The sequence below is a fragment of the Hyla sarda genome, chromosome 10, assembly GCF_029499605.1.
Source record: "Hyla sarda isolate aHylSar1 chromosome 10, aHylSar1.hap1, whole genome shotgun sequence".
In the NCBI taxonomy this organism is placed as follows: Eukaryota; Metazoa; Chordata; class Amphibia; order Anura; family Hylidae; genus Hyla; species Hyla sarda.
This window is the reverse complement of record NC_079198.1, coordinates 39879535-39893327: the sequence shown is the minus strand read 5'-3', so window position 1 is coordinate 39893327 and position 13793 is coordinate 39879535. Positions and strand designations below refer to the sequence as shown.

The window sequence follows — 13793 nt, the reverse complement described above, 5'->3', positions numbered from 1 at the left end:
CAGAGCAGGAGAAAATCCCCATTGCAAACATATGCTGCTCTGGACAGTTCCTAAAAGGGACAGCAGAGAGCACTGTGGTCATGACATCAGAGAAATCTAAAAAGTAAAGCATTTCCTCTGTAGTATATAGCCCCTAAAAAGTACTGGAAGGATTAAGATTTTTTTTATAGAAGTAATTCACAAATCTGTTTAACTTTCCGGCACCAGTTGATTTAAAAAAAATAAAAATAAAAGTTTTCCACGGGAGTACCCCTTTAAGGTTATTTGGAAAGCCTATATATACACCCCTGTCTACCTGTCCATTATTACAGTCCTGCAAGACTTCTAGTGGCAGGCCTCATTTAAAGGCAATAGGTGTATGCTGCAGCTGACCTCATCTGCCCCGGAGATCCGGCCTTAATGTGTCTTATCACCTCATGATGAAGGAACATGGAAAAATCAATATGTAACTCACAATGCTAAACAATCTGTCCACAAGAAACATTCACACATCTATATGTACAGTCCAGTGTGCGCTTAGGGCCTGTATAAAATAGAAAGAGGGCTCAACTAACAAGGTATAGAAAATAAACCTCTTGCTGACAGAAGCCTTGACTTTTTTAAATAACTCATCCTGAGACTTAATAGGACAAAAGAAAAACGGAGGTTCATGTCTTTGTGCTTGTTAAGAAGATGATCAGAACATTTATTTTACATTTACAGCAATGAAAATATACAACTAATTATAATTTGCAGACACCTTTAGGCTAGGTTTCAGCACAGCTTTTTTTCTGGCATTTTTTTTGGAGTACTCCCACTGCAGTTTTTGAGCCAAAGCCAGAAGTGTTTTCAAAAGTAATGGGAAATATAAAGGAAGGACTTATCCTTCTCCTTCCTACTGAATCCACTTCCGGCTTTGGCTCAAAAACTGATGTGGCAGTTTAAAAAAAAAAAAAAAAGCCAGATAAAACCTGTGTGGAAACCTAGTCTTACACTATTGCTTACAGATGGGTAGTATTAATGGGTATGTCCATACAATATGTACCCCCCCCCCCCCCCCATATAACACAGTTAAGCCACTTTCATCCATTAACCACAATCTTTATATATTTATTAAAATATATATATATGGTATTAAAATCTCAGTATAATTTGTATTTACTTTATTGCAGGCCCTTTAAGATGGCATAAATAGAAGAATATTTTAGCTTCTCTTTTAGGGAACCAACAATCTAGTCCAACCTATTTTGCCTCAAATGACAGCCCTCTGGCAAAGATGTGACAGGTTTCATTGACTTAAAGGGAGAAATTTACTAAGTTTATGCACCAGCCTTAACAATAGGTACACTTAAGTAAATGTGACAAATTTATTAAGATGTGTGCACCTCAATTTGACGCATCTCAGGTTGTCTGCATGCCAGAAGAGAAAATCTACATAAAAAAAAAGCCTATGACACAAATTTGTACCATGAATTTGCACAATTTGCCCCTTATTATAAAATGTGGCCTAACCTACATTTTCTGGGATATCACAACCTCTCGTCACTTTTTAAATCTGAGTGAGAAGAAAAACTGAAAACATTTGGTAAATTGTGGGCAATTTCCAATGCACTTTCCAATACAACTAAATGCTTTTCATAAATGTTGGCCTATATGTGAGCTGAGGCTTACAGTATATTATGTGTAAAGGAAAAAAGCTTTACGTAAGGAAAAAAGATTTTTAGTTTTTGTGGGTTACTGCTCCCTGTTGTCCTTTTGGGGAATTGGCTTCATAATCTTAAATTAGTTATTCAGCCTTTTAAAACTGATGCCCTTTCCTCAGGAAAAGCCATTAATATTAGACTGCTCTATCTCTGAAGGGGCCTAAATGACCTTCTTGTAGGCCACAATTTAACATTCTCAATCCTCATCTTATAGTTCAGACCAAGTGACTATCCTAATGTGTATGGGAGTGTACAGACTCTCCCCCAACAGCAGATGTTGGAGGCAGATGGATAAGACATGTTGGATTTTAACATGTCCAATCCTCTGTACCTGCACTACCACTCGCTACTTAGTAACTTTCGAAATTTGGAGCAGTGCCCTTGAAGTACTTTGGAAAAAGAAACAAAGTAACTGGGCTCATTCCTTTCTCCAACACTAATATTGGGGCCTTGCTCATCAATGCACACAGCGTTCTGATGCTGGACATTGTAATGCCAAATGTTCATCAGGCAGGTCTTCTCTGCTGTGCTGAATAATGGTTAATCTTAAAGTATGCCCATAATACTTCCAGACCCCTGGGGGAAAAAAATAATAATTAGCTGTCAAGACATCCAGCTTGAAGAGGTTTGGCTTCTGGAGGCTGCGGTTGAGGAGAGAGTGCTTCTGTGGAGGTGAACAGGGTCCCAGCACCAGGTGCTTAAAGGGGTACTCCGCCTCTAGACATCTTATCCCCTATCCAAAGGATCTCTGTCATGGCACCACAGTAATCCGCATGCATTGTGCAAACTCTGTGCCGGATTATGAACAACCACAGCCGTCACACCCCTGCATATATCTCCCACAGACATTAATGGAGTGGGCGTGATGACCATGGCCACCTGACGCATAGCACAGCCAGCATTCTGAACATAAATGCTCATGGAGGGTCCCAGTGGCAGGACCCCACGCCATCATACATCTTATCCCCTATACTTTGGAAAAGGGATAATATGTCTAGGGGCAGAGTACCCCCTTAAGTCAATATGTGAAAGCAGTAAGTAATTAGGGGTCTGAATTTGTGTTTTTTTGGATCTGGCCAGGACTTTGAATTCATTTAGGGGTCTGATTAAAGGTCTGTATTAATTTTAAAGAATTAACTTTGGGATCTCAACTAGGGTCAGAAAACATTTTAGAGGTCTGGATGAAAGTCTAAATTAATTTTAGATTCTGGTTTAAAGTCTGAATTTGCTTTGAAGTCTGGTCTGGAGTCTAAATTCATATGACATCTGGCCTCAGGACTATGCAGGTAACAAGGTTACAGTATGGGGGAAGAGAGGGAGACTTTGTCCAGGGGTTTGAATTTGTTTTAGGGTCTCATACATTCAGAGGTTTAGTTGCTATATTACATTTTTAGGGTCTAGTTGGGAGACTGAATTAGCTTCGAGGTCTGGGGTCTATATTAATTTGAGCTCTGGTCTGGTCCAGAAGAAAGAAAGCTATCTTTCAAGGGCCACCAATTAGAGGTAGCTCTGTACAGGTAACAACTTAATTTTTACATTGTCCGCATCTTCAGTTAAGGCGGGGAGAAGGGGCTCAGACCCCTTGGCTTAATAGGATGTAGGACTCCTAATGGGGGCCCTAACAACCTTTGAAAACATTTGTTGGGGTACAATAGAATCAGGTTTCATTTTTAATATACCCATTTTGTTCTGCCAGGAGATGAGCTTTTGTTAGAATCTTTTAGTATCGACTTGTTTACATCGCTCCTATTGAATAAACATGTTTAATATGGATTTTAATGGATTTGGCTGTTATAGTGTAGATGTGTACATCATAAGTCTTTACATTAATTTCCATTTCACTAGCTAATACTAAAGCATCTTCTTTTTGAGAACCTTCTCTGGTGTATCTATTCAACATGATACTACCCAAATCTTTATAGGTTTATTTATTAAAATGTAAAAGTTACTTTCAAATGAGCATTAGCAAAGTGTACAAGGGAGATTTATCAAGTGAATTAACAGATGTCTAAATGTCAAAAGTATATTTTTGAAGGCATGTACCGTTTTTTCATCAAATATATAAAATGTTATCGACATGTCTACCTGCCTAAATATAAAGAGGAGAAATGGGGATGTTGCATATACCATTTTCAGTACATAACAAATGTCCCTAATTTCACATCTCACTTTTTAAATCTAAATTATTCAAACTATATGTAGTCTTTAGGCTCATGTACAAAGCCATATACCCACTGTGTACCCCCATATGCCTCTGGTTTCATACAGATGCATATAGATTTTTTTTCTCAAATATTTATTGTAAATTTGCCAGCTTTGGGGGTCACATAAAATGTGATATCAAGTAAATAGCATAAATGTTTAGGTAATTTTCTCTAATATACCTGTTATGTTTGTGGTGCTCACTTTCCTTACTAGTATAGAGTATAGTTCCCCTCCAAAATAAACGCTGCAGCCTGTTGATGCCACTGCGTAATCTCCCACCCATTAAAGTTAATGGGTAGCAAAATATTAAGCTGATTTTGCCACCCATTGACTTCAATCGGTAGAAAAATATGCAGCATAAAAAATATGGCAAGCGGGAAAGTTTGTGTATACTGTATGTGTAAAGAGGTTCTCCAGGTTTTTCAGAAAATTACCTGTGAGATGGATAAGGAAAAATCAGGGATGAAGAGAATATCCAAGATACATACTAACTAATGTATTTTGTATTCCATTTACACATGCTTTTTAAAACAACTGCTTGCTGCCAGTGAAATGGCTACAGTTGTACATCCAAGTTCACCATTGTAATGAGCCAGCACTTGTTCATTGGACATGATCAGAACAAGGCGTCATATTCTGGCTGTAACAGGAATCTCTTCATCCACAGACAAGAAGAAGGTATCTTGAAAAAGTGACACAAAGTGTGTGTTCACACCTTCAGGTTTTTAATTGCAATTAATAAAAACAAAGCCAGGAACAGATCATAAATAGAGTACATGTGTAAAGGAAAGACAGACTTCTTCACTTTTCAAACCCATTCCTGGTATTCTATTTAAAGGGGTACTCCGGTGAAAACATTTTTTCTTTTAAATCAACTGGTGGCAGAAAGTTTAACATATTTGTAAATTACTTCTATAAAAAAATCTTAATCCTTCCTGTCCTTATTAGCTGCTGAATACAACAGAGGAAATTCTTTTCATTTTGGAATGCTCTCTGATGACATCACGAGCACAGTTCTCTCTGCTGACGTTATTATAATAATAATAATAACGCTTTATTTATTGTTGTCCTTAGTGGGATTTGAACCCAAGTCCCCAGCACTGCAAGGCAGCAGTGCTAACCACTGAGCAACCATGCTGCCCTAAGCATACATCTGCTATGCGTGGTTGCTAAAATGGACAGAGATGTCAGCAGAGAGCACAGTGCTCGTGATGTCATCAGTGTTCCAAAAAGAAAGGAATTTTCTCTGTAGCATTCAGCAGCTAATAAGTACTGGAAGGATTAATATTTTTTAATAGAAGTAATTTATAAATATGTTTAACTTTCTGCCACCAGTTGACTTAAAAGAAAAAAGATTTTCACCGGAGTACCCCTTTAATAATTGCAATTAAAAACAATTGTGTAAACAAGCCAAAAGGAGGAGATAGTCAAAGCTGTCTGCATCAAAAACTGGCTCAGGCTAGGTTTCCGTCTGGCAGTTTTTAAGCCAAAGCCAGGAGTGGATAGAGCAGAAAGGGGAAGTATAAGTCATTCCTTTTTATTATCTATTCCTTCCGGATCAACTTCTGGTTTTGGCTCAAAAACCTCAGTGGTAGATAAACCTAGTAGGTAGGAAACCCAGTCTTACATAGTTACATAATTACTACGGTTGAAAAAAGACACAAGTCAATCAAGTTCAACCAGGCAGGTGAAGGGAATGGGTATGAGTGGATGAAGGGGCATGGGCGGATGATTATACATGATTTGCACTCCATTTTTTTATGTATTTTAAACACTTTTGTAACAAAGGGGTGTGGATTACTGAAAGTGGACGTGGCATCTGTAAACTGGGTGTGGCATAAATGCAACACTTTTTGTTTCAGATATTGGGCATAAAACTAAGCCAATTAATAGTGCAAAGTTATACTAGACAAACTAAACATGCACTAGATTTTCAAACAGCCGAGCGGCTGTTAAGAATTCGGCACAACCTTTGACTGTCTAGTCTAATTTTACACTGTCTAAGAAGTAAACAGGTTTTGATTATTTAGTCCAATATATATTAGAAAATTGGCTAATCTGTCACAGAAAAATTGTGTCTATATTAGGGATGGTCTTCACAAATTTGTGGTCAGCCCTAAGTGCCTTTTTATTGTCCAGAACTTGACGATTTGCCCAGCACCAGCCTGTGTATAGGTCAATAAACATGAATGCATGGCATTTTTCAGATATAATAGTTGAATAATTGATATAAAGTTATAGTTATTGCGAATGATGGATGACTCCATTTAATACTAACTACCATTTCTAGTGTTTAGACACTAACAAACCAAATATAAGGAACATCCTCTTGAGAATGAAAGTAGAAACATGAAAACACAATGGCAATATACATATGCTAGTGGGCATAGTGCCTATATGTGGTTAATGTGGGGCAGACAAGTCAAATGTGAGGACAGAATATTGGTAAATATTTTATTTTTACTATAGAATCTTGCCTACGTACCTTTTGGGCTGATGCACAGCAATGCACAGAGACCATAAAATTCCCTAAGGGTTCCCCTTTAAACTTGCTTCCTTTGGCCATGTTCGCATGGTTAAATGTCTGCACAGAAAATCTCTGTGCAGACATTCTACAGATTCTCATAGACAGCAATGCATTTCCTTGTGGAATCCACAGAAAGAATAGACATGGCTAGTCTTTCTGCAGACGCTGGAATCAGAATTCCCATGGCAGAAACATCTGGCGCAAAAATTCTGCCATGTGCACAGTGCAGCAAAATCCCATTAAAATCAATGGGACTTTGCTGCTGCGGAAGAATTCCACACAGGAATTCCGTCATGTGAACATGGCCTTTAAGACAAAAATGTGTTCCAAAAGTGGTGCATTTTGTTATAAAAACTGCGCCAAAATTATGACGCACACACTTTATTTTATCTCCCCCAATATCGAATTTTATCCAACACAAGCACACATTTTGTATTGTTAAATTCATATGGAACCTGATAAGGAAAAAAAAAAACTATATACTCCTCTGAATTAAACTGGAGGCTATGAGACCAAATTAGACCCATTGGCTTATATGAGAGCCCTATTACAGCTCTGTACAACTCCGAGGCTATAGAAAGCTATAAAATGGCTATGTTTATCTAACCTTGTACAAATCATTAAAAAAAAACAAAAATCTGTTCAAAGTGCTCAAGGTTCTTCAGTTAGTCTGCCACTTCCATGGGAGATCTGCAGCAAAAACAATACAACACAGACTATAATAAATGTCTTTATGAATTACCGGTGTCCACAATATTAAATGTGATAATCATAAACAATACCAAAGTGTTGCATTTATGTTGTGTAGATTAAAATAAAATACCAGGAGGTTGGAGCCATACTCACATGCAGGGCTCAAGTCCTGCAGGAACGCATTGGGAACTGAGTTCCTGCACTTTTTCCACAGCAGGAACACTGTTCTCATTAGCATGAATTCTGCTAGACCAGCCGTTGAGTGGAAATCTTGGGTGAGTTCCCGTACTTTTTTTTCCCCAGGACTTGACCCCTGCTCACATGACATCATAAATGTTACCTCTCGTAACGTACCACCATATATGTACACTAACATTTAATTCCATTACACAGTTGCATTGGAGGAAGGGTGCATTAACACAATTCCATGTCAGTACAGAAATTTTGGTCATAAATGTTCACTGTGATATGTCCAGATAGAAATAAAAATACACAGAATTCTCGCAAGACTTTGAGGTCCCTCTTTCTTCTTATGTATAATCATCCTGCAAATGAGGATTATATCTGTGGCAGAGCAGCCTGTACCTGGAATAAGGTAAAAATAATCTCCCAACAGTAGACAAAGAAAAAAAAAACTATTAAACAAAACAAAAAAAAGTCTACAAAGAACCCAGCAGTAGATTCCAGTGTTTACAGCAAGGAATGGCAGGATGCAAAGTACGTGATAAATGAGATGGCAATGTATCCTTGACTGGCAGGTTGCATATTTTTAGATATATATACATTGGATTGTTTGTCAGGGATAGGTTTTTGTATTACTGAACGTATGTAGTTTCTGTGTGATCTGAATATTAAGACTCTTCTTCTCTTGCCTTTTCAGTAGTATGCTATGCTGATCAGCATCAGTGACAGAATTAAGCCATGGTTCCTTAGAAGCAATATCAAGTAATTGTGCATTTGCACAACATCTACTGTGTAAAGAAAAAGCATGCTGTGTGTGTCATCTTATGGCAATGAACTTAAACACGATGAGACAGTGACCCTGTTTGTTAAGTTTACGTCATCTTATGAGAGCATTACATGAAACTGAATGTATAAGGGTTAGGTATGGGATTCTTTTTTTGACACGCCACAAAGACCCTGCAAATGTGAGGCATAAAAAAGACTTTATATTTATATATCAAGAAACAAGACAAATGCTCTGATCACCTAATCATTGCTCCTGATAGCCTTAGACATTTCCCCATTGCAAAGGCCAGGGCATGTGCATATGTCCAGCCACATAGGTCAGTTTATTCTGTACAGCACTCTCACACGTACCACTCCTTCTTTGAGATGAAGGAACCATCATTTTGGGGCACAAGACTATCAGGAAGATCTTCTGGCTCATATTGGAACCCTAGAGTTCTGTCCTCACCATAACCACAACGATCCCCCTCTTCCACTGTGAAATATGGGCGCTTAGATTCATCGTCGTACTTTGTGCTTAGTTTGCGCCCATCGAGACCATCATCGTCTTCCTCCTCTTCATAGCTAATGCTTCCCACTGGGCCTGGTTTCTTTTCATCATCAGAATCCTCAGGGTATTGCAAACTCTGGGCCATTGGTGGGTGCTGTGCGACGCCAGCCTTGCTGTAGCCATTTCCATACACGTGCTTCTTAGTGTTGTAGTCCCCCTTGAAGGTGTGATGTCTTTTTCGAAGCAGCACAAACAAGATAATGGAGACAACTAGTACTAGAACTGCTCCGCCTACAGCCCCTCCAATAATTGTTGCTGAGAACATGGAGGAGTCGCTCCTGAACGTCTGTCCTGTAGGAGTCGGGGTGAAAGGGAACTCTGGGTAGGAAAGACAAGGAAAGGGACAATATCAGGCTTTGGATTCATGCTACAACCCATAGGCAGAGACGCAAATAGTAAGTAGTAGTATCGGCTTTTGCCACTTAGTTACTGATGTGACTGTTAATTGGATCACATATACCAGTGCACATAACATTTACCTTTCCCCTTCCTGCAACTGAACCTTGATTATCATAGTTTTAAAGGTCCAATATGCTTCAATTAATGTATCTAAAACACAGAGTTGTGTAATAATATATGTGTTATATTAAAACATTGTTCATGGCATCATTTACAGTGAAAATAAAAATACAAAGAAAGAGTTTTCAAGAATTTTTAAAATACAATTCAGTGAAAAAATATCTAAATTTTTAAGATGAACATTGTCTAATAATTTGAATTAACTTCCTACAAAATGTAAACTTCACACAACAATATTCAGATGTCCTTCATTGCGTCCCTGCTAGGGTGGAGGAAGTAGGGAAGGGAAAAAAGAGGGAAAATAGAGGCTTTTAGGAAGGGAAGGAAGTAGTGGGGCATAGGTGAACTCTTCACATCAATAAATAATGAGACCAAAGTGGAAGCTGATACACAGACTCAATTGCCAATTAAGAAGAATAAAAAGCTACATTTTCTCTTGTGATCAACAAGCTGTTCCATAAATAGCAATTACACCCAATCCTCAGATATACTAAACATAACAGCCATGGCACGTTTGTATGCACAGGCTATTAAGATATGATCAATAACGCCCTGAAATATAGAGTGCAGCAGGTTACATAGAGAAATAAATAAATAAAAACAGATAGAACCTTGAGGATTATAATGAAAAGACAGACACAGGATGTTGCTGATACTACTAAATAAATAAACATATGGCAATACAGGGCTAATCATCATGATGCCGAGCATACTTTTATTATCACCATAATCCATAATCCACTGTCAAGATATAAATATTTTAGTTATTATGTAAATTAGGTTTAAGTGCCCAGGGGGCACAGTCCAAAATAACAAAAGCCCAGGCAAGTCCAGCTTCTCTTCTCTCTATCACTTTCCCATGGCTTACTTGCATTTTCCTACCCCATTTAACTGTTACTAGATAAAGGGAACTTGGGTTGGACTTACTTGGGCTTTTGCTGTGCTGGGGAACACACCCTGGGTACTTGAGCCTCATTTGCACAATGCATTAAATCTTGGCACTGAAAAGGACTATAGAAATACAACTGTATGCCCGGAATCATGATGACTAGCCCATTTAGCCATATGCTTATTTACACCCCTGTTTTCTGATTTATTCGGATATATTTGACTTGTACGATGTTATAGTATATAGCGCTAATGATCGCTTACCCCTTCAAGTAGGGACATGTATACACTGACCTAACAGCGTTGAACTAGTGGTTTATTGCACACAACTACAACATTTTGGAAACATTATGAGTATATCTAAAATGTTGGAACAATTATATTAGAAATACACGTGCAAAGATGTAGGAGGCACTCACCAGCGGGGTAAGGTGAAAATATTTATTGACTTTATTAAGACATACAGGAGCAGAAGCGGACAAGTGTGGACCCCTGTACCTCAACCAGTTGCCCGTGCACAGACTTAGCAGTGCCGAGTTTGCCTTATTCTTAAAGGGTACCTTTCATCAAAAAAACTTTTGATATATTATAGATTAATGTATGCAGAATAACTTTCCAATAGCATGTTATTAAAAAATATGCTTCTTTCTCTTTAAGAACAAACTCACCACTGCTCACTGCCAGGGAGCAATGTTGCGCTTGTCTGTGTCCCGAATGCAGTCTGAGATTTAGGTCTCCTGCATGAGTCTGAAATCTATAAAAAAGGACTGGTAGGGAGTCCCCTAGTGGTCATTTTTTCAAAGTGGAAAATGAAATAGAAAGAAGCATATTTTTTAATAACATGCTATTGGAAAGTTATTCTGCATACATTAATCTATAATATATCAAAAGTTTTTTTGATGAAAGGTACCCTTTAATTTACAAATCTGTTTAACTTTCTGGCACCAGTTGATTTAAAATAAAAACGTTTTCCACGGGAGTACCCCTTTAATCCTTGTTCTTGGCTGCACATCACCCTGTGTACATGGAAGATGTGTGGCCAACAATGACGACATTAATGGGCTTCATAATAGATCATTTGTGTAGTCTAGATTGCCAATGATTGAACCCATGTGAAGGCTAATTAAATGAGGGCTGCTCAAAGAGATCATCGTGCAATGCTCATCCTGTGTGAAAAGGCCCTGAGTTTTCTGTGGTTAATATGCTCTCTTATTATACGTAGATTGTAAATATTACAGAACTGACATATGTTTCATAATATTCAAGTACATGCTCAAAAAAGGTGAATCTAAGCTGTACTATATATATATATATATATATATATATATATATATATATATATATATATATATATACTGTATATATAAACATCAGTTCAAAGCCATAGCGCTGTATATCAGCAGGTGTCTTGACATTTATGCAAACTTTTCCTCTTGCACACTTCTGGGGGTGTTGGTCAATGGGAGAGAATATTTTGGTGCTTTGCTTTCTTTTGCTTTGTGTTTCTCATTAATAATACAATATATAAGGATGTGATCTGAACCCAAGTAGTATATACTATACTAGAATATCTTTCTAAACAGCATATTTGAGTTTTTTAAAGGGAACCTGTCGTGTTGTACATGAAGTCTAACTGTGGGGAGTATGGAATAGAGCAGTGGTCTTCAACCTGCGGACCTCCAGGTTGAGGTCCGCAGGTTGAAGACCACTGGTATAGAGCATGACAAGCTGAACAGATTGATACATAGATTTCTGAGAAAGATTTAGTATAATTAGTATTTCTTTACATCCCTGCTCATTCTATGAAGAGGGGTCCAGTGGGTGTTCCTATTTAGTGGCTAATTTCTCTGTTCACTATTTAGGACCACCTGCTGCACTCCTATTCATAGAAAGAGCAGGGGTTTAATTGAATAAAATACATTTGTATTAAATCTTTTTCCAAAAAACTATACAGCAAGCTGTTCTGTACTGTCTTCTTTATTAAAATTCTCCTTGCAGATCAGACATGCTTAAAGGGGTACTCCCCTGGAAAACATTTTTTTTTAAATCAACTGGTGCCAGAAAAATAAACAGATTTGTAAATTACTTCTATTAAAAAATCTTAATCCTTCCAGTAGTTATCAGCTGCCGTATGATCCACAGGAAGTTGTTCTCTTTTTGAATTTCCTTTCTGCCTGACCACAGTGCTCTCTGCTGACACTTCTGTCCATGTCAGGAACTGTCCAGAGCAGGAGAGGTTTTCTATGGGGATTTGCTCCTACTCTGGACAGTTCCTAAAATGGACAGGGGTGTCAGCAGAGAGCACTGTGGTCAGGCAGAAAGGAAATTCAAAAAGAAAACAACTTCCTGGGAATCATATGGCAGCTGATAAGTACTGGAAGGATTAAGATTTTTTAATAGAAGTAATTTACAAATCTGTTTAACTTTCTGACACCACTTGATTGAAGAATTTTTTTTCCAGTGGAGTACCCCTTTAAACATTTAAAGTGTACCTGATATTAAAAAAAAGATCAGGCCGTGCCCCCCCCTTTGGCCCCCCCAATTTAAAATAAATAGGGATGTCCCGATACATTGATGGCTCCGCCCCCAGCACAGGAGAGGACGGGCCGAGAGCTGACAGGTCACACAGCAGAGCGGCCGCTTCATGTGAGGTGAGTGATGTCCCTGTTTGCTGCCTCTCTCCCCCTGATCAGCAGTATATCCTGGGGCTGAGTAATGTGTATAGTAGCAGTTCAGGGGGGTCACTTTCCCTCCTCCAGTGTCCACAGGTCACCAACAGGCCACATTATCACAACAATTTTTGGGGAAAATCGCGGAAAATATTGCGCGCTTTTACCGCGATTTTTCGTAAATCGCGGTAAAACAGCGCAATTTTTGCCGCGATTTTTCCATAAATTGTTCTGGTAATGTGACCTGTTGGTGACCTGTGGACACTGGAGGAGGGAAAGTGACCCCTCTGGAAGGACAACATGTGAACACACTGCTAGTTTATCATTAACCCCTTAAGGGTACATTCACATGTACAGGATCTGCTGCATATTTTTGCTGCATATTTTGTGCAGCTGATTTTGCAACCCATTAGCTTCAATAGGTAGCAAAATCAGCTGCAGAAAATATACAGCAGATCCTGTATGTGTGAACATACCCTAAGGGCTCATTCAGGGGTGGATCCACAGTGTATTTTAGGGTGCGTTCACACGGGCGTATTTGTCAGCGGATCCGCGGCTGCGTATCCGCTGACAAAGGCCCCTAAAGTGCTACCCTCTTTGTGCCTGCTAATAGCGGCAATAAGCCGCTACCAGCAGACACACTGCGATGTGCGAGTTAGGGTGGGTTCACACTACGTTTTGTCCCATACGGGAGCGCATACGGCAGGAGGGAGCTAAAAGCTCGCGCTCCCGTATGTGACCGTATGCGCTCCCGTATGTCATTCATTTCAATGAGCCGACCGGACCGAACGTTTCACTCCGGTCAACCACGGTTTTAGGTCCGGTTGTAAAAGCGCATACAGCGCAAAAATGAGCCGACCGGACCGAACGTTTCACTCCGGTCGGCTCAATGAAATGAATGACATACGGGAGCGCATACGGTCACATACGGGAGCGCGAGCTTTTAGCTCCCTCCTGCCGTATGCGCTCCCGTATGGGACAAAACGTAGTGTGAACCCAGCCTTACCCTGCAGCGGCCTCTCTCTGTGTAGCTCAGGGAGCCGGGGGAGCGGCCGCGATGTGCAGGATGTGCGGATACACTGCGACTCGCA

At 39.2% G+C, this 13793-nt stretch overlaps 1 protein-coding gene across 1 annotated transcript in view; it reads right to left on the bottom strand.

The window, feature by feature from the left end:
- Positions 1-4835: 4835 nt before the first annotated feature.
- The window catches only part of NECTIN1 (nectin cell adhesion molecule 1), a 147121-nt gene continuing 138163 nt past the window's right edge, over positions 4836-13793 (bottom strand). The window contains exon 6 of the mRNA XM_056544767.1: positions 4836-8944. Within this exon, the coding sequence (XP_056400742.1) occupies positions 8418-8944 (527 nt within the window). The 3' untranslated portion in view covers positions 4836-8417. The remainder of the gene's footprint in view (positions 8945-13793) is intronic.